The following is a 26,885-nucleotide window of genomic DNA, read 5'->3' as shown; positions in this document are numbered from 1 at the left end:
CGCACCGCGCCTGCACTGCCTCCTCCGTGCTGGCTGCGCTCGCCGGCGAGGGGCCAAGTGGACAATGTTCACTCAGGCGGAAAACGAGGGCGAGAGACCGAGAGCGAGTGACAGCCGGTGGGGCCGCCCCTCTGCTGGGCCCTGGCTTCGGCTCCCGCGGCCTCGAGCTCGGGATTAACCCTTGCAGGGTGCCTCGCAGAACCCTCGGCCTCCCACCGCCCTGGCTGAGCACAGCTCTGGGGCCTTGTGGGGTTCCCCGTGCGCCCCTTGTCCCGGGGACCTGCAGTGGGGCCACGTCCCCTATTCCTCCTCCGAAGGCGGCCAGCCCTGGGTCCCCGTGAGAAGGTGCAGGCGGGGGCAGGAGGCGGTGGCCTGGGGAGCTCAGCTGACCTGACCTGTCACCTGCCACCTGTCGAGTGAAGGCTGTGACCTCGGCCTGCTCCACACGGGGTCCCATGGTCCGGTTGTGCGTCTTGGAGCTGTCCGGCTGTCGGCGGATGCCCTGCGGACACAGCTCCGGGAGGACGTCCAGGCACCCCTGTGTGATGAGGCCACTGTGGCGGCCTGAGGGGACCTGATGGGAAGTGGGGGACAGGGTGTGGGGGGTACGGGGTAGGGCGGGGGGGCTGGCTGGGGCTTCTGGGCGGCTGGGGTCGGCGGGTCTGGGGCCTGGCTGCACGGCGGGGCCAACACACGAAGGGCTGGAGCCGGAGCTTCTCTGCGACGGGGCAGCTTTCCCCGCGGTGCCGCCGCCCGCCCGTGACCGCAACATCCTGGGGGCCTCGCGGAGCGCGTGGGCTGTGGGCCGTGGGCGATCTGGAGTGGCCTCGTGCCAGCCGGTGCTCGAGGCAAGGGCACACGTGCTGGTCCCCGTGGTCCTGCTTCCCTCTGGTCATTCACGGGGCTGGGGACACAGGAGCGTGACGAGCAGCGGCGAGGTGTGTGGGTCGCGCTGCTGGCAGGTGACCCCTCGAGCTTCTGCAGGGCGTGGTGCGGTGTGGGGTGCGGAGTGGGGCACAGAGCAGGGTGCAGAGCAGGGTGCAAGTGGAGGTTGGTGTGGGGTGCAGAGTGGGCGCGCAGTGCAGGGTGCGGTGCCCGGCGTGGAGGGACAGCTCTGGGCACCCAGTTCTGGGTACATAATGGAGGAGTTACTTTTTTTTTGCTTATCAAAAAAAAAAGATCATTGCGGACTTACTCTTTCCTCGTGCCTGACTGTGGGATTCTTGTCCACGTGGGGCTCGGGTTCTCAGGTGGGGGTGCTGTGCCCTCCCCCGGGGCCATGGCAGCGTCTGGGCTGTGCCGGGGAGTGGGGGTGGGGAGTGGCAGGGGAGGAGGAGCAGGTGGGCAGGGAGGGAGGAGCTGCGGGCAGGGGTGAGGCCTTGCTGGCTGAGGAGAGGAGACCACTGGAAAGCAAGGGGCGGAGAGCGGGTCTTAGGGCCATGGGCTTGAGCGCAGCCCCTGGGAACTCGTCCCTCACAGACTCGTCCAATGTCATTGCGTGTATTTTCTCTTTTCGGTTTTAAGAGCAAACGATACACTTTCCAAGGGGAATAAACGGCACCGCCGAGCCTGCTGTGCCCTGTCCCCTCCTCTGCGGGGCCTGCTCTGAAGTTCTGGCCCCCAAATCCTCCGGGTGAAGCCCTAACCCCAGACAGGTGGCACTTGGAGAGGGGGCTTTGGGGGGCGAATAGGGGCAGATGAGGTCAGGAAGGTGGGGCTGGCCTGGGATTCGTGGCCTTATCGAGGAGGGGACCCCCGGGCTCGCTCTCTGCCGCGTGAGGACACAGCCGGGACCCCCCCTCAGCACCCACCTGCTGCCTCCCTTCCAGCCCCAGAGGGAGAAGGATCAGGGGTTGCACCCCGTGCCTGCGGCGGGGCTGACTGAGGCGGCCGCTGAGGCGCCAGGCCTGCTGGGAGCCAGTCCCTGCGGGAGACCCTGCAGGTGGAGTGGGGTGGCCCCCCAGCAGAGGCTGGCAGGGGTGCTGGGGGGTAGAGGCGGCTCCAGAGGGGCGCCACACACAGGTGGGAGAGCTCTCGGGACCTGGGGGGGTAGAAGGACTGGCAACTCAGGTGTGGGGAGGCCCCCGGTCATGCTGCCTCCTGGGTGAAGGGACATTTCACCCCAAGACCCCGTGTGGCAGCTGCAGGAGGCTCCGGGGTGGGGGGGTCCACTGGCACCCACGGGTGGTCTCCAGGAAGGACTGGCCCAATACAGTGGCGCTGCAGGGAAAGGGGGGAGCGCAACCCCGGGGTCCCCGCCCACTGACTCCAGAGGCGTCCCCCCAGGATGCCCCGGGTGGGGAGACGCCGCAGGAAGCAGAGACCCCTCAGGGCGCGGCGGGGACAGGTGGAGGCCAGTCCCAGCTCCCGCCCTTCCCCTGCCCCCGGCCGCCTGCACCTGCCGCATGGAACAGAGCAAGGGGCGTGGAGGGTGGGGGCCAAGAGGAAGGGGCCAGCAGCCTCCCCCCCCCCCCCGGGGGTTCACAGCGGCTGGTCAGGTTTGAGGCTCGTGGTTTTCAGGAGAGGGTTCCTGGCACCCGCGGGACCCCGGAGAGCCGCGGGAGGGCCCCGTCCGGTGTGAGCTGGGGCGCCTGCCTGGCGGGCTGTTTATTGGAAATACTTTAGAGCCCATTTTCAAGCATTCCGCCCCCCAAACTAATAATTGCCTAATTCCACAGTAAGACTTTGTCTGGAAGAGGGCTGGGCGGTCGTCGCCGTGCCCTCCCGGTGCTGGGGTCCTGGGCTCGTGCGTTGGCAGACGGGGACCAGGAGCCGCGGGCTCGGCGCCCGGGGGCAGGGGGGGTCCAGCTGGGGCTGCGGCCGCCCCCCCAGACCCGCCAGACCCGGAGCGCGGGGCTTGGTGCACAAACGGGGGGCGTTTTGACAGCATGGATGTTGGCACATTTAACTCCCTACTGAGGAAATGGCTTTGTATTTTGAGTGTCGTTTCTAAATTCACTTTTTTTTTTTTTTTTACCAATTCATTTTTACTGTATTTTTTTAAAAGGCTAATCCCTAAGCAATGAAAAATAAGAAAAGGCAACAGCCCTGATTCATCACAGCAGACAGTCTGAAAGGCTCCATTTTCACAGAGAAGACACAAAACCCTTGTGTTAGCTCCGTGGGGCCGCCAGATTGAGGCACCACGTGGGGCTGCAGACCACAGGGACTCGGCCCCCCGCGGCCTGGAGGCCAGCCTGAGGTCCCGGTGTCACGGGGCCTCGCCACCTGAGGCCCGAAGAGCCTCCGGCCTCCGCCCGCATCCCTGGCACCCTCGCTGGCACGTCCACCATCCCAACCTGGGCCTGCCCACGGCTTCCCTCAGCCCAGCCGTACCCGTGACGAGCCTCCGTGGGGACACAGCACGCTGCCCCGGGGCCCGCACGGCCTCGTTGCAAGAGGGCCGCCTTCAGAAAGGCCCTGTCTCCGCATCAGGTCCTGTCCTCGGGGGCCGGGGGCTGAGGACTCTAACCTATCTCAGGCGGGGGTGGGGGGGGCACAATTTAGCCTTTAAGTTGCGGTTAACTGGGTAAAGTGCCCTTTATTTTTTCAAGATTTTTTTTTTACAAGATTTATTTATTCATGAGAGACACAGAGAGAGGCAGAGACACAGGCAGAGGGAGAAGCAGGCTCCATGCAGGGAGCCCGATGTGGGACTCGATCCTGGGACTGGGAATCACGCCCTGAGCAGAGGGCAGATGCTTAACCTCTGAGCCACCAGGTGCCCCAAGTGGCCTTTTTAAAAATAAAACAGTTTTTTTTTTTTTTTAAATTTTGATTGGTGTTATTTCCTTTTTGTTTTCCTCATTGTTGCTGGGTTTTACTATTACAAATTCCTTTCCTGCTGTTTTTTTTTTATTTATGATAGTCATACAGAGAAAGAGAGAGAGGCAGAGACACAGGCAGAGGGAGAAGCAGGCTCCATGCACCGGGAGCCCGATGTGGGATTCGATCCCGGGTCTCCAGGATCGCGCCCCGGGCCAAAGGCAGGAGCCAAACCGCTGCGCCACCCAGGGATCCCAAAATAAAACAGTTTTTATTTGACAGAAAGAAAGAGAGAGAGAGAGCGAGCATGAGCACAGGGAGGAGCAGAAGGAGCAGCAGACACAGGGAGAGGACGCGGGACTCGATCCCAGGACCCGAGATCATGACCTGAGCCGAAGGCAGATGTTTCACTGACCGGGCCGCCCAGATGCTCTGGATGAAATGTCCTTGTTTACACTTTTGAGGATTTACTAATTAGATCTTTACTATGTTAAAAAAAAAAAAAAAAAAAAGCTTGAAAACCTGCTGTTTTTGCGACCAGTGGTGAGGGCCGTAAGTGATGCATTTAGATTGGGGTTTGGTTTTACGGAGCTGCGGGTGTGGGGCCTGGGGGCGAGGCTCGGCCAGGCTGACGCAGGATGTGCCAGGAGGCACAGGGCTGGCAGGTGAAGCTCCGAGGGCGGACCTTTGTCTCCCAGCATAGAGCATTTGGGGGGTTGGGGTGGAAACCAGGGGGGAGGATGAGGCCAGCTGGACACAGTGACTCCTGTTCCTCGGAGTGTGGTTCTCGCGCACTTGAGGTTTACTCAAGTAAAGGGCACTCGAGCCCCTTGAGGTTTACTGCGCAGATCAGGCTCATTCATTTGAAATGACAGGGCTGCAGTCTGGGGCCTCACATGAAATAAGAGCGTCACGTTCAGCTGAGAGCTGAGATTCCTCAAGTGCAGAGGAGCATTCCCTGCCCCTGCGGTGCCTGCGTGCATCCGCCCCGAGGCGTTCTGCACAAGCGTACGTCCATACGCATGGAGGGCATGGATTTCCGTGAAATCATATTTAATTGCAAGCAGCTTGCTCGGACATGACGGACACATACCTTGAAAATATCTAAAAACGACTATTAAACTTGTCTTTTCTGAAAGAAGGCTTACCGGAACCAGCACGAGCGACCTCGAATGGCCTTTCAGTGGTTGCCGTGTTTATTGCCTCCCGGTGGCCTGTGGCCTTGTGAGGGCCGGGCCACCAGCCCCGGCAGACCGGGGTGGAGGACTGTGGGAGGTTCCCGACCACGAGGCCTCATCGTCCCGTGGGCTCAACAATCACTGGTCCTAACTGGGTCTGGGAGGCTCGAAAGACAGGTCCCTGTCGTCCATTCACACCAGGGACTGGCCATGACATCACTAGCACATGGTCAGTGTCTATGCACGGTCCACACTCCAGTGTCCACGCTGTTTCAGGGGACGTGGGAACCTACTCTGAGTGGAAAACTCTCAGGCACTGGCGAGCCAGAAACTTGAGAAAACTTGGGAATGAGGGAAAGAGCCTCACCCTAGTAAGAAGCAGCGAAAGTGGACCCAGAGTCCATCCAAGCCGGGGCGGGGGTGAGTTGGGAAAAGGCGGATCTCAGGGAGCCGGCCCTATGGGGACGGTGGCTTCACGCTCGTACCATGTGGGCAGAACTTTTAAACGAAGCAGGGAATATTGTTTCCACACCAGCACACAGATATTCTAATTAATTTTTCATGCCAAGAGACTCAAACTACTTTGTAGCACTTGGATCAATTCCTGACAGCTACCGGAGCTTAATTGCTGTTTCTTTGGAAGGTGGGAGTGCGTAAACTCTTTGGGGCTATTAAAAGCTTTGGGGAAAAGATACAAACCCAGTGATCCGAAGGGGCACCTGCACCCCAGTGTGCACAGCAGCAACGTCCGCAACGGCCACACTGTGGAGGGGCCTCGGTGTCCGTCGGCAGATGATGGACAAGGAAGATGCAATCATCATATGGTCCCACTCCTACGGGGAAGATAAGAAACAGTGAAAGGGATTAAAGGGGAAAGGAGAGAAAATGAGTGGGAAATACCAGAGAGGGAGACACAACATGAGAGAGTCTGAGACTCTAACTCTGGGAAACGAACAGGGGCCGTGGAAGGGCGGTGGGTGAGGGGACGGGGTCACTGGGTGACGGGCATTAAGGAGGGCGCGGGATGGGAGGGGCGCTGGGCGTTACACGCACTGAATTACTGAAGTCTCCATCGGAAACTAGGTGTGTATAGGTGTTGGCTAATCGAATTAAAAAAAAAGTTTGGGGGAAAGATCTGCTTTCTGGTAATAGCACCCCAAACAGTATCTTGCAATCTCGCATCCAAACAGGGCGCAGCGCTAGTGGCTGGCTGGCAGCCGTGTGTCCTGCATGCGTACGACGCACGACCCGGGGCAGCACAGAACTGGAGACGGGAGACGGTCGACAGTCACCCCGGGGGCCGGAGTGATGGATGGAGCCAGCCAGGGCACGCAGGCGTCACCCGGCCGTCCCGTGGGAGGGTGCCAGTACCCCCCCACTCACTGAAGAGGACAGCGGAGCACGAGCGGCCAACGGTCCTGTTCAAAGTTGTCGCTTGCAGAGGGTGAAGTGCTGTTTGACACCCCAGCTGCTCAGCCCCGGAGCTGGGCACTCTCCGTTTCCTCTTGCAGCTTCCAAGTGGGGTTCCCAGTGCCCCAAGCGCAGAGCCCAGGCCCCTTGCCCCGGTGTTCACGGCGCCATAGACCGTCTTCCCCAGCACAGTTTGGAGGCTCAGTCATGCTTTCCACAGCCCCGCACCGTGATGTTGGCCCGCTTCTTCGGGGTTGCCGAAAATCCAAATATTAAATGATGTTATTGTTGAAGTTCTCTTGAAATAGACGTTATTTAATGTTTAAGACCAGTCCTTCTTCTTCTTGGTATCATCATGTCCCACGTTCTATTTCAGGAACCCTGGAGGTCCCCGTAGTTTGAATGAATGAACTAATTAAATGCGTGGACTGTTCCTCTGCAATTTCCATTCACTATATTGGGACCATAGTACATGCTTTTTGAATAAAACATGTAAAGTCTGAAAATGGATGGGGTCCCCCACACACCTTATCTACCAGATGGTGTAGGGGTTGGACGAGTATTTCAAGTTAATTCATTTATTTTACGGCAAGCAGTGTATAGTGGAAAGAAAAGTTAAGTATGACACCACCTGACCTCTGGAAGTCTGCAGAATGATAGAAAAGATGGGCCAGTATTTCGTTGGCAGTAGCACATGTGGTTGGGGGAAGCTTCGTGGCCACTGGACACTAATCCACGGAGGTGGGAGGGGAGCCAGAGGAAGCCACGAATCCGTGGCTCAGCCTAAAGTTCCTCTTGATAAGAATGGGAGTGAGGCCTGGAGGCCCCGCTGGCAAAATAAATTTAAACTCTACTCCAAGCGACGTTGAGTCAGTGGTGGTGAGCTAGTGACCAGGTTTCCATGTAAAGGAAACAGACATCCACTAATAGGATCCCAGTAGATTTTGGAATATTTTTGGAGTAAATAGAACATAATGAAAGTGGAGCATGACGGGAATGCTTCAGCCTCCAGAAGATCTGTTTCTGGGAGAGTTAACTGATAACTTAAGAATATATCTCCCAATAGTTTGCTTGGTTTCTGCTTCCTCTGATGCAAACCCCGATGTAAAGTATTCTACTTGGCAAGTGAATGAAATAAGATTTTTTATTTTTTATTTATTCATGAGAGATACAGAGAAAGAGAGAGAGAGGCAGAGACACAGGCAGAGGGAGAAGCAGGCTCCATGCAGGGAGCCCGACGCGGGACTCGATTCCGGGCCTCCAGAATTGGGCCCTGGGCCAAGGGCAGTGCTAAACTGCCCAGCCACCCGGGATTCCTGGAAAACTGTTAAGGATGTTCTCAGAGCCTGAGCTATGGTCCTGAAATCCGAAAGGCCCAGGGCACAGTAGCCGGGCAAAGACTGTCAAGTGCAAAATTTGAGCCAAGTCAAGTGTGAGGCTCTCTGTGCCTATGGAAATCGAATCAACCTTATTTTGCACAAAATCTATAAAAATAGCACGTACCGTGGGAGGTCCAGTGTTAATCAGCGCTGAAGGGGGCAGGAGGCAGCTGGAGGTAGGGAGAGCATCTTCCCTTCCTTCCCGGGAGCCCAGGGGTCCCTGCAGGGCCTGCGCCCCCACCCCCGGGCCACCCCGCGGTCGGAGGACGAGGTGCCGCGTCTCCTCCAGCGCAGAAACCTCTTCTTTTTCACTGGGGAATCTGTAAGGAGGGGAGCAGGGCTGTCGCCCCCCAACGTGTCGGCAGGGCACCGTGTCCTAGCGCAGAATCGCCCGCGGTCCCCGGAGGACAAGGGGGCGGGGAAGTTGGACACAAAGAGTGTGGCCTCCCCCGGGGCCGTCCGGGTGCGGGTGGCCCCTGGCGCCCCGAGCTCCGCGCCTGCGGGCCTCGCGCGGTCCCGGCGACGGTGGGCGAGCGGCGGGGGGCGGGGGGCCGGGCCCGGGGCCCCGCGGGGCCGAGCCTGGCGGCGGCGCGCGCTCCCTCACCCGAGCTGCGCGCCCCAGTGCACGCGCGCCCGGCGGAGGCGGAGGCCGCTCCCGCCCCCGCGGCGCGCTCCTCCGAGCGGCTGGGCCTCCGCGGACCGGGTGAGTGCCGGGCCCGCGCCCGCTCCGCCGCCTCCCGGGGCAGGGCGCGGCGGGGGGACTCGCCGGCCCGGGCCTGGCGGCGCCGGAGGGACCCTGGGCGCTCGCGGGGGCGCGGGGAGGGGGACCCCTGGGCGCTCCAGGGCGCGCGGGGAGCAGCGGGGGACCCCCCCCAGGCGCTCGCCGCCCCCAGGCCCCCGCCCCCGCGCGCGGAAGACGCCTGCGAACCCGCCGGGCGCTCGCACAGGTGCGCGGGAGGCGGCCGCCCCGCCCCGGGCGCTCCCACAGGTGCGCGGGAAGAGGCCCGCGCGCATGCGCGGCGGAGACCACCGGCTGGGGCGCGGCGTCCGGGCGCGGGTGGGCGCCGGGTGGGGCGAGTCGCCGGCGGCGAGGTAGGGGCGCCGCGGACCGAGGACAGCGGCCGGTGGGCCCCGGAGGCGCAGGCCGCGGGAGCTGGGGCGGGGGCGGCTGCCGGGTGGCCCTGCCCGCGGGGGCGACGTGGGCAGCGCGGTGGGCGGACCCCTGCCTGGCCCCCGGGCGCCCCCGTGGAGGGGGAGCCGCTGGGCTGCGGGGCCTCGGCCGCTCCCCGGGGCCCGGGCCTCCCCGCGTGTGCGCGCCCGCCGGGCCCCCGCCTCCGCCTCCGCGCAGGGCCGTGGGGGAGGCGCCCTGGCCACGTCTGCGGCTGGCGCGCCCAGGGTCCCCGCGCTCCGAGGGCCCCGCCTGCGCGCGCCTCCGAAGCGGGGAGCGGCCCCCCCGGGCGGGGGCGGGGGCGGGGGCGCTCCTGGGGCGTCGGGCGGCGAACGTGCCCCGCATCGCGATGGGCCCGGCGCCTGGGGCGCGCGGAGGGGACTCCACGGCTTTCCGCCTGCGCCCCCGGGGCTGGGGACCTCACCTCCTGCGGCGCTGGGCGGCCCTTGGGGAGGGGCCCGCCGTGCCCTGTGCGCCCCCGTCCCCTGTGCGCCCCTGTGCCCGTGCCCTGTGCGCCCTCCTCCCCTGTGCGCCCCTGTGCCCTGTGCGTCCCCCGCCTCCTCCCCCTGTGCGTCCCCCGCCTCCTCCCCTGTGCGCCCCCCTCCCCGCCCCCTGTGCGCCCCCCGCACCTTCCCCGGTGCACCCCCGCCCCGCCCGTGTGCGCTCCGGGGGAACAGAGAACCAGCCAGTGGGAGAAGCTGCCGCAGGTCTTCTCCCAGCACTAGCGGCACGTGACCAGCAGGTCTCGGGTGGATTCGCCTGTCCCCTGGGCCCCGAGGGAACGGAGAGGTCACCGTGTCCGGCCTGCTCTCCCCCCCCCCCCCCCCCCCCCCGCCACCTCCCTCCATCTCGTTAGCAGCCCTTCTTCCCGCTAATTAGAGCGCCTAATGGATGCCAGCCCTGCCCTGGGGCCTGCTACCCCCAGCTAATGGCGTCCTATTACTGGAACACCCCTCCACACCCCAAAGCCCCCGAGGACAGCCGCCCCGCCCCGGCAGATTCGCCCGGGGCGCCACTGTCTGCAGGTGTGAGGTAATTGGCATCCGGCCCTCTCTCCTGGGGATAAGTAAGCAAAAATTTTAATGGTATAAAAAGGTTTTTTGAGCTTCTGGTGTCAACTGCACAGGCGTTGTGGATAATGTAATTAGAACACGATGGAAATACTTATAAGATTTTGCCCGTTTTTAAGGCAATCTCAGTTTGGGGTTAAACAGTAAAAACGTTAGCTGGGTGGCTCTTAGCCTGAGGCTAAATGCAAGCAGGGCGACTTTCCCAACTTTCCCGGAATCTGCCTTGGTTCAGGGAAGGCCCTGCCTTGACCCTCGGAACAATTTGCCAGGTACTGGGAGGGTGGAAGGATCTGGAACGCGGGGATCACCTCTGAACATCCTCTGGCTGGCCCCTGGCTTCTGACCTCAGGTGGGAGGTCCCAGGCAGGCGGCAGCTCTGGCAGCGGGGAGGCCGAGGTCTCCGCAGGTTAAGGACGCCTCTGCAGCCTGTGCTCCTCTACCGGAGCCCGGCTCTCCGTGCCTCCATCTGGAATCATCTTCCTGTTGTTCTCTAAATGTAAACGGGCACAGTGCACGGTGACACTGGCTTTGCAGGGAGCCTGCGGTCACGTAGGCACCGTGATCCCCTCAGCCTCCCTGCCCCTGAGCGGGGACCGCAGGGGGCAGCTGCTCCGTGGGCCTCTGAGGGCCGGGGGGGGGGGGGGGGGGGGGTCTGCTGGCGGATGGGAACCCCGACCTGCCATCCTGCACAGCTTCCCCGGTGACTCCGGGAAACATCTGCCCTGCTCTGGAGTCGGAGGGGTTGCCGTCTCCACTGCGGCCCAAGTGGGGTTTTTCTCTTGCAATTACTGTAATTATGCTCAGATCACAGCGTTGGTATTCAGCGCATATTTGCAAAATAGTTCAAACAGAGCAGCAATAACTTTTGGGGTAAAATGAAAACTTCTAGGAGTTTATCTTTTGCCAAGAACCTGGCGTTGGCTAGAAAGGATATTAAAACAAACAGTGCCTTGGAAGCTGCAGCCAGTCCACGTCTTGTGCAACGTTTCACCAATTAAAAATTAATTTCTTTCTTTCGCAAATATTTATTGAGTGCCTTCCGTGGGTCAGGCGCGCTTCTAGGTGCCGGCGTGGCGGAAGTCGACCCAGTCTCCCTCCTCTCGCGGCCTGGACTCCGTAGGGCAGAAGGCAGCAAACGTGTGGCCACAACCCCCACGAGCGTCTGGAGGAGGCGGACAGCTGGCGGAAGCCTGTGACACGCGTTGAGCTGAGATCTGAAGGCTGAGGTTCCGGGAGGTTCCGGGGAAATCGTGTGCAAAGGGCCTGTGTTGAGGAGCAGGGCCCCTGCAAGCACCGAGGAAGGCCAGGAGGAGCACGTAGGGCGAGAGCGGAACATGATGTCATCGCAAGTTCCTTGGGGTCTTTCCTTTAGGGCAGTTCATGGGCTTCCTACCTTCGGGCTCCACGGAGTAGGATGTGGATTCATCTTCAGAGCTGAGCGCTCCCGAGTCCAGAAGGGAAATCACTAAAGAAGACGGTGTGTACGGCGCTCCCCCAGCTGGCCGCAGTGGCCGCGTCAATGCTGTCCTTACTGCTCTGTGATCCGTGTGAGGCGGTCCCGTGGGGTGACAATCTGACCCGCCGCCTTTGGGCCACTGCCGGCCGCTGCTTCCTGTGGCGCCGGGGTCCCCGGTGTGGGCCCCGCAGGCCTGGGCCCCTGGTCACTGTCCCTTGGGCGGCAGGTGGCAATGTGCGACACAGGCCTGCTCGCAGCGCCCAGACGTCCTCACCCGGGCTCGGTTGGTGCCCGCTGCACAGACGTCCCCCCAAACCCGGGCTGCTGGGGAGACCTGCCCACGGCATGACGCTGGGGAGGGGCCGTGCTCCTGCGGGTGCAGCCTGGTGCCTTGGTGGGTCCTTGGAAGAGGCGGCCGTGTGCGGGCGGCCTTGCTGCCCCCACCAGGGGAGGACCCCTCCCCTGCACCGTGCTGGCCCTGACCCTGGACTCCCCAGCTTCCCCCCTGCACCGTGCTGGCCCTGACCCTGGACTCCCTGGCTTCCCCCCTGCACCGTGCTGGCCCCCGACCCTGGACTCCCCGGCTTCCCCCCTGCACCGTGCTGGCCCCCGACCCTGGACTCCCCAGCCTCCCCCCTGCACTGTGCTGGCCCCTGACCCTGGACTCCCGGCCCCCAGAGCTGTGAGAAGCAGGTGTGTGTCGTGTACAGGTCGCCGGGTCCAGGTGTTGGTGACAGTGACTTGAGCTAAGCTCGTGGCTGCACACTGGCACGTGTCCCGCATGTGGCTCTGTGGTCTGCATCGGGCTCGATGGGGCTGGCTCAGCTGTGCCCAGCGTGACGTGGGGGGACCTCTGCTGTTGGGCTGGGCGGCCCCAGGCGGGGCCTGTCTCTCTGTGGCCCCCGGGGCCCCCGCCATGGGCAGCTTCCGCGTCGCTGGGCTTCTTCCCTGTGGCCCAGTGGCCCCAAACTGTGTCCTGGGGGAGAGAGCCGGGAGGGTGCTCGCCAGCCTTCCTGCCTGCGTGGGTCATTCCAGGTCGCCTGGCCTGCCCGGATTCCCGGGGACGGATGGGACCTCACCTCCAGGAGCAGCTTGAGTGCACATAAGGGGACCATGCTGGACGGGACCCGTCCGTGGGGCCGTCTTCGGAGAGGCGACACCTGCCACAGCCCACCCTCCGGCCACTAGGTTCATATTGCCCCGTGTGCGGCGACAGGACCCCGCGTCCCCTCCCAGTTGTCGTGCTGCGGGGCTATCGTTCAGCCGTGAAACCTGGTCCAGGAATAAAGAGGCCGCGGAGGTCTGGTTCCCGTGAGGACCCTCGTGGCGGGGAGAGCCCGTGTGCGCGGAGCCTCGGCTCGGAGGCAGAGGGTGGGTGCCTGAGCCACTCCTGGCGCCACCTTGGCTGGCGTGACGTGGCCGTGGGGCTGGCAGGTGTGCCGCCCGCAGGCCCTGTGGGCCCGAGCCGTGGCTGCGCTGGAGCCCTGGGGCTGTGGGAGGCGGATCCTCTGTTTGGGGGCCCCCCGCCCACCGCCTTTCCTCCTGCCTCAGGGCGCAGCCTTGGCCGGGCCTCTGCATGGAGGTGACTGCCCAGAGCCAGCAGCCCCCCGCAGCGTGGCCCGGTGCTTGTGGGGTGCCCGGTGCCGAGCAGGGACGAGCCACGACCCCACTGGGCCCAAGGCAGGAGTCGCCGCTGCCCCGGGGAATCCAGGCCCCCCACCAGCCGTCCTTCCTTGTCCCTGAGAGATGCCCAGTGCCTGCCGCCCGTGGGCTCGTCTTGGCCACGTCTGTCCCGCGGCGACCTCGCAGGACCGGCTCCTCCCACATGACGGTCCTGTGGGCGCCCTGGGGTCCCCGGGCCGTTGGCTTGGACCAGCGACAGACGCCGTGGACGCGGGCCTCTGCCCGCCTCGGAGTGGACGCGGCCGCGGGAAAAGCCGGTTTTATTTTGGACCCCGCTTTGTGCCTCCGGCCCGTTCCCGTCCTGCATCCCCCGCAGGCTGTTCTCACTGGCAATGGGGGTGTCTGTGCATCCCCTCCCTGTGGGCATCCCTGGGGCTTGGCTGCTGACTGGGCGGGGCTCCCCGCCGGGTGGCCGGGCCCTGGGGTCCCGTTCACCGCATGCATCTGGCGTTCGGTTGGCGTTGACCGTCTGTGTTTGCGGAATGACGGCGTGAGGTGACGACGGCAGGCCTGCCCCATGAGCCCTGGGCAGCTCAGCGGTGGGACTGTCTGCAGGGGGTGCGGGCACGGCCCGGGGCGCGGAGGTTGAAGTGCAGCCCACAGCTGAGCTCCCGCGGCCCTGGCCCGGCAGGCGGACGCCTGGTGTGCGGCCTTCCTCGGGCGGGATGGCAGGTGTGCAGTGTGGCTGCGGCCCCGAGCGTGTGCCTCGGGTCATGTCACTGGGGAGCCCGCCGTGGTGTCCTGGGGCTTGTGGGCATCTTTACAAATAGTCGGGTCTTGGCGTTCCTGTTCCAGCCCCGTGGAGTTGAGCCCGCCTCACGGGGAGAGCCGGGCGCTGGGGTCCTAGGTCCTGCACCCCGCTCCTTGGCTGTGTGGCCCGAGCACTCCCTCCTGCCCGCTGGTCTTGGTTTCTTCTATTTCTGCGAAAGGCAGGGACGGTGCTCCGGGGCCCCTGAGGTCCGGGGTTTAGAGCAGCTTCTGGCGCTGGGATTCAGGCACTCAGGCCTCCGTCCACATGTTTCCCCTGCAAATCTACAGCCTAAGTCAGGCCCAGGATTTAGCAAAATTTGACTTTGAAAAGTGATGCCTCACCTTCGGACTCCGTGCAGAGAGCCTGGGGCTCACAGGATCCTTCACCAAGCGCCCTTCCTCCTGGGGGGCCCACGGGAGCTGGCGTCGTTTTATTCTGTACACAGACGCGCTCACGTGAACACTCGTGCACGAGGCTGCTGTGTGTGTGGTTCTTCCGATATGTGCTGGGGATGAATGGTTTGAAGACAACAAAAATCATGAAAATTCACCCGGCAGCTCACCATCACCAGCCTTTTAGCCTTTGTGGCAGTTTCTCGATGCCTTTCTGTGTCCCCTGTGTTCTCGCTCGCTCTCTGTCACGTGCTACCCTTTGATCCTGGCCTTTAAGTCAGCATCGTGATGGAGGCCCTTTTCACGAATGCCTGGAAACTTTGAGAACGTAGTTTTCAGTGATGGCATGTAAATATAATGCGACTTATTGATCATTTATCGATAAAACTTGTTTATTATTTCCATGCTTTGCAAACAGGAATGCTCTGGAAATTCAGTGTCCTCAAATATCTGGTTTTCCAGGGTGGAGCTTGCATCCCAGGCGCTGAGCACCCCAGAGTGCTGGACGAGGGCTCGGTGAGGTGATCGCTGTCACCCGGGACCCATCACCCCAGAGCCCCTCACCCTCGCCCGTCACCCAGAGCCCCTCACCCTCGCCCATTACCCAGAGCCCGTCACCCGAGCCCATCTGAACAAAGTGCAGCCCGTAGGTGCTCATAGCCTGACCCACTCCTACCAGGTGGTACGCACTGGATCAAGGAGGACTTGTACTGTGGTTTGGTAAGGCCGCGCATTCCCCTGCCCAGGAAGGTATCAGGAGTGTCCCGGTGTCTACAGAAACTCCTAAAAATCCTGAAGCCCTTTCCAGGAGCTCCTGTTGCAGGGGGCTGGGCTGTGTGCACCCACTGGGAGAAGGAGTGGCTGCCAGAAGCAGGCTCCATGGCAAGAGACGAGGCTGAGCTCCCTGTGTGGGGCCCTGGCCCTCGGCGAGGATGTGCTGTGACCCGCGGCAAGGACAGGCCGGGCCAGCTGGGCAGACGCTCCTCGCCCTGTGGTTTCATGGCCTCCAAAGCGCCTTTTCCACTCAGCAGCTCTCCACAACTCCGTGGAGCTTCAGACGCCAGGCAGATGGTGGGAACATGGTCGGGTGCCTCGGGCTCCCAGGAACTGAGGTCTCACTGTATCTGGCAGTTGCAGAGCGGGGCTGATTTCTCTCCCAAAATCATCATCTTTGTAAGCCTGAAGATTCCTCTCTCACCCTGACGTGAGGTTCAAGCTCATCGGGAAAATATGCAGGACAGATGGAGATGTTGGGGACTTTCACCCATGAGCCTCGTTCAGTCTGTTGTTCGAAGAGTTCGCAGAGGCAGGAATCATCAACGCAGAGGACCCTCGGGGTCGGCTCCAGGTAGAGCTACGACACCTAGTCTGAGCCTCTGCCCTCATGCGTGGCCCAGACCACCCTGGCAGGACGGGCCTGTTGTCCACTCGCACACGTGGACTTGGACCTGTCAGGCCGCCCGGCCTGCAGCCTCCCCCAGGCACAGGGGCCGGGACACCCAAGAGTGTCCTTTAGTGATGCATCGCCCTCCCCTCCACCCACGCCTCTTAGGTCGGGAAGCAGGCCATCACGAGAGGACCCTGGACGTGCGGAGCCCAGGTGATGGGCCCTGGGTGACGGACTCTGGGTGACAGGGTCCAGGTGACGGGCTCTGGGTGATAGGCCCTGGGTGACAGGCTCTGGGTGACGAGCTCCAGGTGACAGGCTCCAGGTGACAGGCCCCGGGTGACAGGCTCCAGGTGACAGGCTCTGGGTGACGAGCTCCAGGTGACAGGCTTTGGGTGACGTGTTCCGGGTGACGGGCCCCGGGTGACAGGGTCTGGGTAATGTGGTCTGGGTGACAGGCTCCAGGTAACATGGTCTAGGTGATGGGCTCTGGGTGACAGACTCCAGGTGATGTGGTCCAGGTGACAGGTCTTGGGTGAGGGGCCTCACGCGGCTGTCAGTGCTGCACCCCCAGCCCGGCCCTGGGCCCCATGGGGTCCGCGCTCCTTGTGGGCAGCTGCTTGGCCCAAGGAGGAAGCGCAGGCTTGGTGGCATCCCCCGCGGAGGGCTGTGGGACCGTGCAGGGACGCTGGAGGCGGGGCGGGCTCTGCGGCATCTGGGCCTGAGCGGGTCAGGGCAGCAGGGACAGAAGGGCCTGTACCCTCCCTTCCGTGTGTACCACCGGCAGCTAATAAGCGAGCAGAGAAGGTGGAGGGGGGCTTCCTGAGCTGTTTTCTCTCAAGATCTTCTCTGAGAGGAGAGAGCACGAGGCAGAGGGAGACGCAGACCGCGCTGGGCGGGGAGCCCGGCCTGGGCCTCGACCCCGGCACCCCGAGATCGTGACCTGAGCTGAACGCAGGCCGTCACTGACACAGCACCTAGGCGGCCTGGGACTTTCATGGGTTTTAATCAAACCACATAAGCGGCGCGTGATCTTGGACGAGGCTCTGCTGGGAAGCCAAGAGCTTAAGACGTTGAGAATGACACGATGGGAGTTTTTGTGTGACTTTGCCATGTCCCAAAGCCCCTGGAACTTTGAGCGTCCTGAATCAGGTGTCGAAGGCTCCAGCAGCAGGAGCGAGGACCTCAGGGGCCCCGAGATGTGCGCGGCGACCTTGACGGACCCAAATTGGTCCGAAGCAGCTGAGTGAGTCCCTGATGTGCAGGAGGATGAAGCTGTGGTTCTCACACTCAGGACGGATCACGTGACTGCCAGGTCGCCTCCCCCTCACTTCCCTACCGGCGTCCAGGGATTTGCACCGCGCGCGAGACGGAGCAGCTCCGGGGCCTGGCCAGGCCCTGACCCGCTGACCCGGGGACCCGCATCCAGGACTGGCCTCGCCGGTTCGCTCTGAGGATGTGCCCCTGGCTGGCCGCCCTGGCGATCCCTGCCTAACCGCCCTCCTTGCGGGGCTCGGCATGCGCCCCCCGTTCTCAGAGGAGACTTCCCTGCCCTCTGGTCCACGCGTCACCAGCCGAGCCGTGAGGGCTCCCCGGGTGGCACTCCGCGGGTTGCTGTTCCCTCGGAACCCGTAGAGCGGCGGCGGTTGGCCTTCCTCAGCAGGCCGCGGACTCGGGGGGCTGAGACCACACCTGCCGGGTCCGAGGAGCTTTCTGGCACCTGCGACGTCGTGGGTGTTCGGGGCATATCTGGCCAATAGGCGAGCACGTGGAGAGGGCATCCGGGGAGTTTGGCCGATGGAACAGTCGAGAAAAACTGGGGTTTACTTGGCTCGGGTGGTCTCTCACCTCTGACCGTAGCCGTATTTCCGTGGATGTGCAAACGCGCATCCCGACTTTGGTGGAGGCACCCGACGGCTGGAAACGGCAGCATGGCCTGGATTCACGGGCCTCGGTGCTCCTGTCTGTGACCTTCGTGTCCACACTGAGCGTTCGCTAAGCCCGTAAGTCTTGAATCATGACCCCCAGGGAGGGACAAATGCATCCCCATATTCTGAGTTTGTGTCTGAAGGCCCTTCTGGAGTGCCCCCCCACCCCCCAGGCTGGGGCGGGTCCTCAGGACGTGGGCCCAGGCGTGTGCTTTCTGTGTGCGCCACTCTTAGGGCCGTGACTCGAGCGCGGGCCCACGGGGGGGCAGCGAGCGGGCGCCGTGGCCATGGGATCCCACGGCAGGTGCGGCGGCGGACACAGGCCCGAGCATGCCCACCACGGCTCCCGTGTCCCCCGTCCACTCCCCGGTGTGGTGGCTCCGTCCCCCAGAAGAGGCTGATGTGTGGCACACAAGGGGTGGTCGTCTGTGGAGCCGAGCCCCGTCTCCTCTGTGCATAGACACGGGGCCGCGAGGTGGGCGGCACCTGCCAGATGAGGCCGGGCCGCTGGAGCTCAGGGCGGGCGCAGCAGGACCCGGGGGCACGGGGGCTGGGACACGCGCATGACAGGCGGGCACGGGGGCTCGCTGCCCCTGCCGCCCCCGGGCCTGGACTCCAAGGGAAGCTGTTGTGTAAGGTCTGACTTGTCCTCGGCGACTCCACGCGGCGCCTCCCTCAACCGCCGTTACAGCGCATGTACTGGGCGGCGTCTCGAGACAAAGAGGCCTTTGGTGAGGGAAGCTCCCGTGGCTGGCTCTGACCTCCTCCGAGGCTGGCTCTGCCCCGCCAGGGTGCTCGGGGCCGAGGGGCACGGGCGTGGGCATCGGCCAGCCTAGCCAGGCGGCCTCCCCGGAGCTGCCAGCCCGCCCTGACCGGGGCCCCGATCAGGGGCGAAACCACCTTGAAAAGCGACGTCTGTGTGAACAGCCGGGGCAGGCCATTGCTCTGTGGCCACGGGGGGCCGGGGCACCCTGGCACGCTTCGAGGGCGCGGCTGTCAGTTCACAGCCTTAACAAATGTTTTTATATATATATATATATTTATTTGAAATAGGTTTTTCAAAAAGTGTGATTATGTAAAAGGAAGATTCTTTAAAGCAGTATTCCAGAGCCACATTTAATTATAAATAAACCAGTATCCACATCAGATACATAAATAATGTCCACGTTAGGAGATCATACAATCATTTTAAAGAATCAGTATTAATAGTGAAGAAGTTGATGTGAAGAACCTGAAAGTTCTGTTGAGGTATTTATTAGGCCAAGCAGAAACTCCTGTCCTTCAGAGGGACATGCTGCGCGAGTCATCTTCAGATAATGGATCCTCCGTGGAACATCCTCTGACTGCAGCTGGGAAGCCCACTGGCCTCCGTCGCCCACATCTGCGGGACGCTGTCTGCGGAGATGCCGCCGCCCCCAGAGCCGTGCTCAGGGCAACCCTTGGGGAAGCCAGCCTGTCCAACGCCGCGACCTGCGACCTGCAGGGACCGGCCCGGGCGCCCTACAGGAACCCCCCAGGAGCCTCCCCGTGGAATTCTGGTCTAGAGCCACCCACAAAATGGGGGAAAGCCCTGACTGCCCGTCCAGAGACACTTGGCACGGAGCATCTTTTTTTTTTTTTTTGGGCACAAAGCGTCTTAGCAGGCGAGCCGGGGTCTCCCGTTGGTGCAGAATACCGCCCCCCCCATCAAGGGGGCACCGTGGCACTGGCCGCCCAGGGTGGGGAGGGGGCAGGGCTGCCTCGAGCTACTTTGACACCGCCTCGGGAGGGAAACAGCTCCTCCGCCTAATGTCTTCATCTGTCTGCTCTGAGAGGTGGCGGGCGACACGCGGGAGAGGCCGGATGCTCGCAGCGCTGGGGGCCGTCCTCCAGACGCGCTGCGCGGTGGCCTCCCCGCCCCGGGGAGCATCTCCAAGCCTGGCGGCAGGGTGGCAGGGGCCTCCTGGGGCACCTGACTGCGGCATGGTCACCCCAGGGGGGCTGGCTGGGTCGCTGGGGGCAGGACTGGGGCGGGGAGGGGCAGGGAGCCTGCTGAGGGTGTCCGTGGACGTGCAGGCCGTTTCCAGCAGCAGGACACAACCTCCGACGCTCGCATGCACTGGCAAGCGCACGTGGTTTCACTGCGGGAACCTGAGAGGCGTGATAATGGGGTTCCTCTTTGTCTGGCTGGACGGGAACCAGCTGTGTCCTCAGGCCACCAGGCGGCTCCACCCTCTGCCTCAGACCCAGGGGGTTTCCTCGTGGAGCTGTGGCTGCTGCTGGGTTGTAGGGGCAGCGGGGTCCGTACGCACCAGCCTGGGGCTTGGGGCTCACCCTGGTGCCGCGGGGATTGAAAACACGGTTTCAAACTTAGGCTTCAACACCGTGTCCTGCTCTAGGCCTTTTCTTCCAGTCTGTGACGATTTATGAGGACAACCCTTCGGGCTTAGGGTTTTGCTCATTCTCAGGGGTCAGGCCCGAGACAGAAGCAGGAAGTCCTAGGACGACTCCTCAGGCCACAGCGACACGAGCTCAGTCTTCTGAGGCCTGAGGTCCCATGGGGTAGAGAAGTGCTAGTGCTGAGCCACGTGCTGGGCTCTGTTTGGCGTTAAGGTTCGCATGTGTGGGTTTGCCCTTCAACGCTCTTCACCCTTTCCTCCCACCCCAACCCTTCAGCCTCTGTTCTCTGTATCGATGACTTTTTTTTTAAAAAGATTTTATTTATTCATGAGAGACACAGAGGCAGAGACCCAGGCAGAGGGAGAAGCAGGCTCCCTGCGGCGAGCCCCATGTGGGACTCGATCCCCGGACCCCGGGGTCATGCCCTGGGCTGAAGGCGGCTGCTCAACCGCTGTCCTGTATCCGTGATATTTTGCGTAAGATGTGTTAGTGCATCTCAGTTTCATCAGTTTCCCCTAATGGCCTCGATGGCTGAGAAGGCACCGCCGCGTCCTTGGGAAGACGCCATGAGCCTTGCCTTGCACTTGCACTGCTTCCAACTCTCCAGTGCGTTGCCACTCCCTCGCCGGGGCGGGCGCTCACGGCCACCTCGCTGGGGACAGGATGCCCAGCCCTGAGACCGCACCGCAGCGGGGCTGGGCGCCAGCTGAGTAAACACCGGGGCCGTGTGTCCTGCTGCCTCCTCCCCAACCACACACCCCGGCAGCCCAGGGTTTCAGCTCACTCAGCGTTTCATAGCCCGGCATTTCCATGCGTCCCGGGATGCGCCCTTGCACACAGCGAGTGTGCCGTGGACATTGCTGTTAAAGATTTCTGGAAAACAGACGGGGGGGGGGGGGGTCAGAGAGAGAATCGAATGTTTTGAGTTTCCAACCAGAGGACGCTTACTGCTAAAATAGCGGGAAAGCTCTTTAGTGACTCCAGGGAGGGAGGGCAGGGAAGCAGGGGTACGTGCTAGAGCCCGAGCAGGGAGGTTGGGGAACCATCTCAGGCAGCAGAGGCAGAAAGCAGGGGTGCTGGGGGGCTGCTTAGGTCTCCACTCACCGGAGAGGCTCGCACATCCTACCCAAATAATAATGATCAAACTAAGCGGTATTTGGCGTCTTTCTTGCCCGTACGCTCTGCTTTAGAAGCTAGAACACACCTGAACCCCCTCCCCTCACGGTCGCGGTGAGACTGCTAAGGCCCCTCTCAGGCTGGGGCGTCTCGGAAGGTTTCGCCAATTTAGGAAAGGTCGTACTTTATCCTTCATCCGCAGGTGCTCACGTCTGCTCCCATCTCACGTGTATCCGTGTGTGTTGTTTTGTGTTTGTTTGGCTCCAGCTTCTCTTCGGCCGCACGCGGGCCATGTGGAGAGTCGCTTCCCTGAGGTTTCTTGGAGGCACAGTTCCAAGAACCAGCGGCTCACAGATTGCAGGGTTGAGCCTCCGAGGCCAACTCCACAGAAGAGTCCTCAGCTCCTTCCTCCTAATATTTGTTGTAACTTAATTTGAAATCGACTGGAAAAGACTGTAGGAAAACTGTCACATGTTAATACAGTGAATGATGTTAATTATGCTTTCCCACCGGACGTTCTTCACACACACATCTCATTCCGTTGAAAATAGGAATTTGTTGGTATCTGACTGCTTTTTTTTTAACCTGCAGAATGAGCTGTTTTGTTTGGAGGAACCCAGTGTTTCTAAAGCCCTTGGCTGGGGGCACCTGGGGGCTCAGCGGTTGAGCGTCTGCCTTCAGCTCAGAACATGACCCCGGGGTCCTGGGATTGAGTCCTGCGTCGGGCTCCCTGCAGGGAGCCTGCTCCTCCCTCTGCCTGTGTCTCTGCCCCCCCACCCCCCGTGTCTCTCATGAATAAATAAAATCTTTAAAACCAATAATAAAGCCCTGGGCTGAACTGGGGTCTCCGTCATGGGCCCACAAACAGGGCAGGAACAGGGAGAGGGCATTTCTAAGACCCCTGAGTTGTTCTGTTTGTCTCACTCATCCAACTCTCCGGCAGTGAATAGTCACGATCCCCTTTCCTGCCATGTGAGTCCCTAACCTGGAAGTGGGGGGCAGGGGGGGGCAGACCCCCGTGAGTGACACAGAATGACCCCACTGAAAAATGCACATTCAAACACCCTGTCTCTCTCCCACAAACAGGAACAAGAAGAGTGTGGTGACACCATATGGAAACACCTGATGTTCCACAAAGGAAGAGGCCCCTGCCCCTACGTGAGGAAGGCCAGTTCTCCGGCAGTCATGGTGTTTTCCTAGCACCCAGCCCCCCTCCGCAAGCGAATCATCGACAGCCCTTCCCACGGGGGTGAAGAGTGGATGCCCGGACACAGACTACCGTACACCCCAGTCGCCCATGTGAGTCTTACAAATAAAAGGGAGCTCTGTGGGGTGGGCTGCACGGGGCGCGGAGTTAAAATCCCAGTGCTGAGGTTTAGAGGCAGCCTGCCCTGGACCTAACTGAAGGGTGTGCCCTGGCTCCTCTTAGCCCTGCTGGTAGCTCAGCGCCGGAGACCGACCTGCACGGGGCCGAGAGGCCAAGGCTCGGCCCGGAGGGAGCATCGGGGGAGCATCTGCGGAGCATCCGGGGAGCATCGCGGCCTGGAGGGAGCCTCGGGGGAGCCTCGGGGAGCCCCGCGGCGCGGCCTGGACGCCTGGAGGCGAAGCCCACGGACCCCGCGTCCGAGGCTGGCGGCGGTGCGCGCCCGGCGCACAGGCCCCTCCTCGCGGGAGCCTCGGGACTGTGCACCCAGAATCGGAGCCCGGGAGCCGGGCCCAGGGGCCGCGGGGCCTTGAGGCGCGCAGGGCAGGGCCGGTGATGCTGGGCTGCTGAGCGGGCCGGGCGGCGGCGGCCAGAGCGAGGCGCCCATGGAGCCCCCCCTCCCGGGGCGCGGGCCCGAGGCCGGGGGCGCGGGGGCGCAGGGGGCGCGCTGCCAGCCCGGGGTCCGGGGCGGCGCTCCCGCAGCTCCGGGAGAGGACGCGCAGACACCCTGCAGCCTCGGCGCGTCGCTGTGCTTCAGCTCCGGGGACGGCTCCCCGCCGCAGTGTCGCGCCTCCGCCGCGGAGGGCGCAGCGTCCTCCCCGCCCTCGCGTCGTAGCGGCCCGCGGGTGGTGGAGCGGCAGGGGGAGGTCGGCAGCGCGGGCGCCGCGGCCCCCGGGGACCCCGAGGAGTGCGTGTCCCCGGAGGAGCGCGCGACCCCGGCGGAGCCCGGGACCCCGGAGGAGCGCGCATCCCCGGAGGAGCCCGGGACCCCGGAGGAGCGCGCGACCCCGGAGAAGCCCGGGATCCTGGAGGAGCGCGCGTCCCCGGAGGAGCCCGGGACCCCGGAGGAGCTCCTGTCGCCCGGGGAGCCCGTGACCCCAGAGGAGCCCGCGTCCCTGGAGGAGCCCGCGTCCACCGAGGAGCGCGCATCCCCGGAGGAGCTCCTATCGCCCGCGTGCACCGAGGAGCTGCTGTCGCCCGCGGGGCCCGCGTCCCCGGAGGAGGCGGAGGAGCCCGGCGACCTGGCGCCCGTGGCCCCCGGCGTCGGGCCCGTGCACGGGGAGCCCGACCTGGTCATCGAGGTGTCAGGCCGCCGGCTGCGGGCGCACAAGGCGGTGCTGGCGGCGCGCAGCGACTACTTCCGCGCGCGGGCGTCGCGGGACGTGCTGCGGGTGCAGGGCGTGGGCTGGGCGGCGCTGCGGCTGCTGCTGGCCTATGCCTACAGCGGGCGCCTGGCAGGCGTGCGGCCCGACAACGTGGCCGAGGTGGCGGCGGGCGCGCGGCGCCTGCAGCTGCCGTGCGCCGCGCAGCGCGCCGCCGAGGCCGTGGCGCCGCAGCTGAGCCTGGCCAACTGCCTGCAGGTGCTGAGCGCGGCCAAGCGGCAGCGGCTGGCCGAGCTGCGCGACGCCGCCTACCGCTTCATGAGCGACCACTACCTGGACGTGCTGCGCGAGCCCGGCGTGTTCGGGCGCCTGTCCGGGGCCGAGCGCGACCTGCTGCTGCGCCGCCGCCTGCGCGCGGGCCGGGCGCACCTGCTGGCCGCGGCGCTGGCGCTGGGGCCGGCGGGGACCGCGGGGAGCGCGGGGGTCGGCGCGCGCGCCGTGTTCTGGCTGCACGAGGCGGCGGGCGAGTGGCGCGAGCTGACGCGGCTGCCCGAGGGCGCGGCGGCGCGGGGCTGCGGGCTGTGCGTGCTGCACAACTACCTCTTCGTGGCGGGCGGCGTGGGCGCGGCGGGGCCGGACGGGCGCGCGCGGGCCTCGGACCGCGTCTTCTGCTACAACCCGGCCACGGGGCTCTGGAGCGCTGTGCGCCCGCTGCGCCAGGCGCGCTCGCAGCTGCAGCTGCTGGCCCTGGACGGACACCTGTACGCCGTGGGCGGCGAGTGCCTGCGCAGCGTGGAGCGCTACGACCCGCGCGCCGACCGCTGGGCCGCCGTGGCCCCGCTGCCGCGCGGAGCCTTCGCCGTGGCGCACGCGGCGGCCGCGTGCAACGGCGACATCTACGTGTCCGGGGGCTCGCTGTCCGGCCGCCTGCTCAAGTACGACCCGCGGCGCGACGAGTGGCAGGAGTGCCCGAGCAGCAGCAGCCGCGAGCGCGCGCTGGGCATGGTGGCCCTGGGCGGCTCCGTCTACCGCTTCGACCAGGGCGCGGCGCGCGGAGACCCGCAGGCGGCGGGGGCGGTGACCGTGCTGCGCTACCACTGCCTGGCCAAGCGCTGGAGCCGCTGCGCCTCGCACCCGCCGGGCTTGCCGCCCTTCCGCTGCGCCGCGCTCGGCCGCGCCATCTACTGCGTGGGCCGCGGGGGCACCTGGCGCTTCGTGCCCCCGCAGGACGGCGAGGGCGCGGGCGAGGGCCAGGGCGCGGGCCGCGGCGCCACCTTCGAGCCCGCGCCGCTCCGCGCCCCCCTGGACGCCCGGGGCGCGCTCGTCCCGTTCGTGCTGCACCTGCCGGAGGAGAAGCCAGACAGGGGCGAGGACGGCGCGGCCTAGGGGGGCGGCGGGGGGAGCTCTGGGCACCTCCCCGGGGGCGCCCCTGGCCAGGACGGAGGCCTGCGGCGGGCGCTGTCCACCGGGCCATCTGGAGCTGGAAGCTCGTGCGCGGGCGGGGATTGTTGCAACGCCCTCGTGCCGAAGGTCAGCTGCCCTAACCTGCCCCCCCTGCAGCCCTGCTTTGCTTAGCGCGGTCCGCGGCGTCCAATGTCTGTGCAAATAGGTGAGCTGCAAAGAGGACATGAGGCGGGCATCTGGCGGAGCAGGAGAAGCAATCGGAGCATCAAGTCTCAGGACACGGGGAAGGGGTGGGCTCCAGAGTGTGCCCCCGGGGAGTCCGCAGCCCGCCCGACTGTCAGTAGTTGCCCCGAGTGTGTCCCCGCCCGGACAGGGCCCCTTGCACCCAGCTCGCGTCCACCAGCACCGGGAGACCCCGAAGCAGGCCACGCACTGTGCGCTGGGGGTTTAGACTCCTAACACGTAACCAGAGCTCCTCACATGTTCCTAACATAGTCATTTTGCACTCAAATGTGGGTTGGGTGAGTCCCGGATGGCACAGCAGGGAAGGTGGGGCCCTGGGTACAGTGGGTCTCTGTCCGGCAAGCAGTGGAAGTACCTTCCCTGCCGCACGGAAGCTGCAGAGTGGGCCTCCCGGCCTCAGGAGAGGAGCCACCTCACCTGTCAAGCGGCTTGGGTCACACGTCGTTAGGGAAGGGTGTTAATGATTATGTCGGACGTCCTGGGGATGATTTACTCCGGGGAGCCCAGCTTGAGTAGGAAAAGCTGCCCCACAAGGATGCTTGTCTGTTTTCAAAAGAACCTTGGCCAGGTACCCATAGGTGCTCAGCCACCTTCATGGTCTATAACGAGCTCAAAGACACAATTACCACCCCCCCACCACACCGCGGAAGAAGGTTAAAACCACTCCTGACACTTCTAAAGACGAAGGCGTGGGCACATTGGGAACCCACTGCTTACTACGTTCTTTCTTTTTTTTTTTCTTTTGCTTACGATGTTCTGAGTACATATTAGGTGACTCTGACCAGGGAAATGGATTTTTACAAACGTGACTCCAAGAGTCTGTGGCGAAGGGACAAGGAGCATATTGACATAAGGGGAAGTAACTATAACACAATCGGCAAGGAAAGTATGTTTTTCTAATTGAATTCCAAAGCAGCCTGATAGAAATTAGCAGGAAACTCGCTACTTCGAGAGGACAAAGCACTAACAACAAATCAAATGATTCTTCCTCATTTGTTATTAACATTTTACTTTCCAAGTAGATGTAGGCAGAGCTTACTATTTACTACACATTTCTGGCTAAAACACATGCTCACAAATAGAGGCGAACTGATTTGGATTCTGAATCCAGTCTTTTTTTTTTTTTATTAAAATAGGAAAAGTGCGCGCTCAATGAGTCTGTGGTGCAGGGAGACGGAGTCCGGCACCCTTAGTGCTGTTCACTTCCTAACCCAGCAAGGGGGCGCTGACGTCCTGTAGTGTCGTGGGTTTTGGGAAATATGTCCTGCTTTTTTTGAGAGTCTGCGGTTATGAAAGTCACCGGTTGAGTGTGTTTAGAAACGGCCAGCTCGCATCTTCACGCGTGTGCCAGAGGAACGGAGTTCCCGATTCCCGTTGGAGCACATCCTGGCGACCGGCGTGGCGGGGAGACCCCGGCAGCCTGGCTCACCTCATTGTCTTAGGAAAGAGGGACACACTTCCCACCGCCTGCCTTGGTCGGCCTTCTGCGGGAGTAGAAAGCAGAAATGGCAGGAGAAAGAGGAATTTACAGCAAAAGGGGACAATGTTGTTTTAAGGAAAACATACGCCTTGTATTGCAGCACGTCTTCCTCTGGAATGTTGTTATATTTGTGGCAAAGCTTTTATATGAGATAGAACCAGGCTAATATT

At 63.1% G+C, this 26,885-nt stretch overlaps 1 protein-coding gene and 1 long non-coding RNA gene across 2 annotated transcripts; one reads left to right on the top strand and one right to left on the bottom strand.

The window, feature by feature from the left end:
• Positions 1 to 1,283: 1,283 nt before the first annotated feature.
• LOC112934477 (uncharacterized) lies at positions 1,284 to 8,141 on the bottom strand. The gene is made up of 3 exons (XR_003237956.2): positions 7,857 to 8,141; positions 5,643 to 5,776; positions 1,284 to 1,403 (listed from the first exon to the last, which is right to left on the bottom strand). It is a non-coding gene; the product is annotated as an uncharacterized lncRNA (long non-coding RNA).
• A 441-nt stretch (positions 8,142 to 8,582) lies between these two features.
• KBTBD11 (kelch repeat and BTB domain containing 11) lies at positions 8,583 to 25,390 on the top strand. Its single transcript, XM_072763914.1, has 3 exons — positions 8,583 to 8,720; positions 22,149 to 22,361; positions 22,492 to 25,390. Exon 3 carries the CDS (start codon positions 22,872 to 22,874, stop codon positions 24,972 to 24,974), a length of 2,103 nt encoding a protein of 700 aa, XP_072620015.1. The 5' UTR covers positions 8,583 to 8,720; positions 22,149 to 22,361; positions 22,492 to 22,871; the 3' UTR covers positions 24,975 to 25,390.
• Positions 25,391 to 26,885: the final 1,495 nt, after the last annotated feature.

The sequence above is a fragment of the Vulpes vulpes genome, chromosome 7 (genome assembly GCF_048418805.1).
Source record: "Vulpes vulpes isolate BD-2025 chromosome 7, VulVul3, whole genome shotgun sequence".
Lineage (NCBI taxonomy): Eukaryota > Metazoa > Chordata > Mammalia > Carnivora > Canidae > Vulpes > Vulpes vulpes.
The sequence above is the reverse complement of the archived record's forward strand: the minus strand, read 5'-3'. Positions and strand labels throughout refer to the sequence as shown.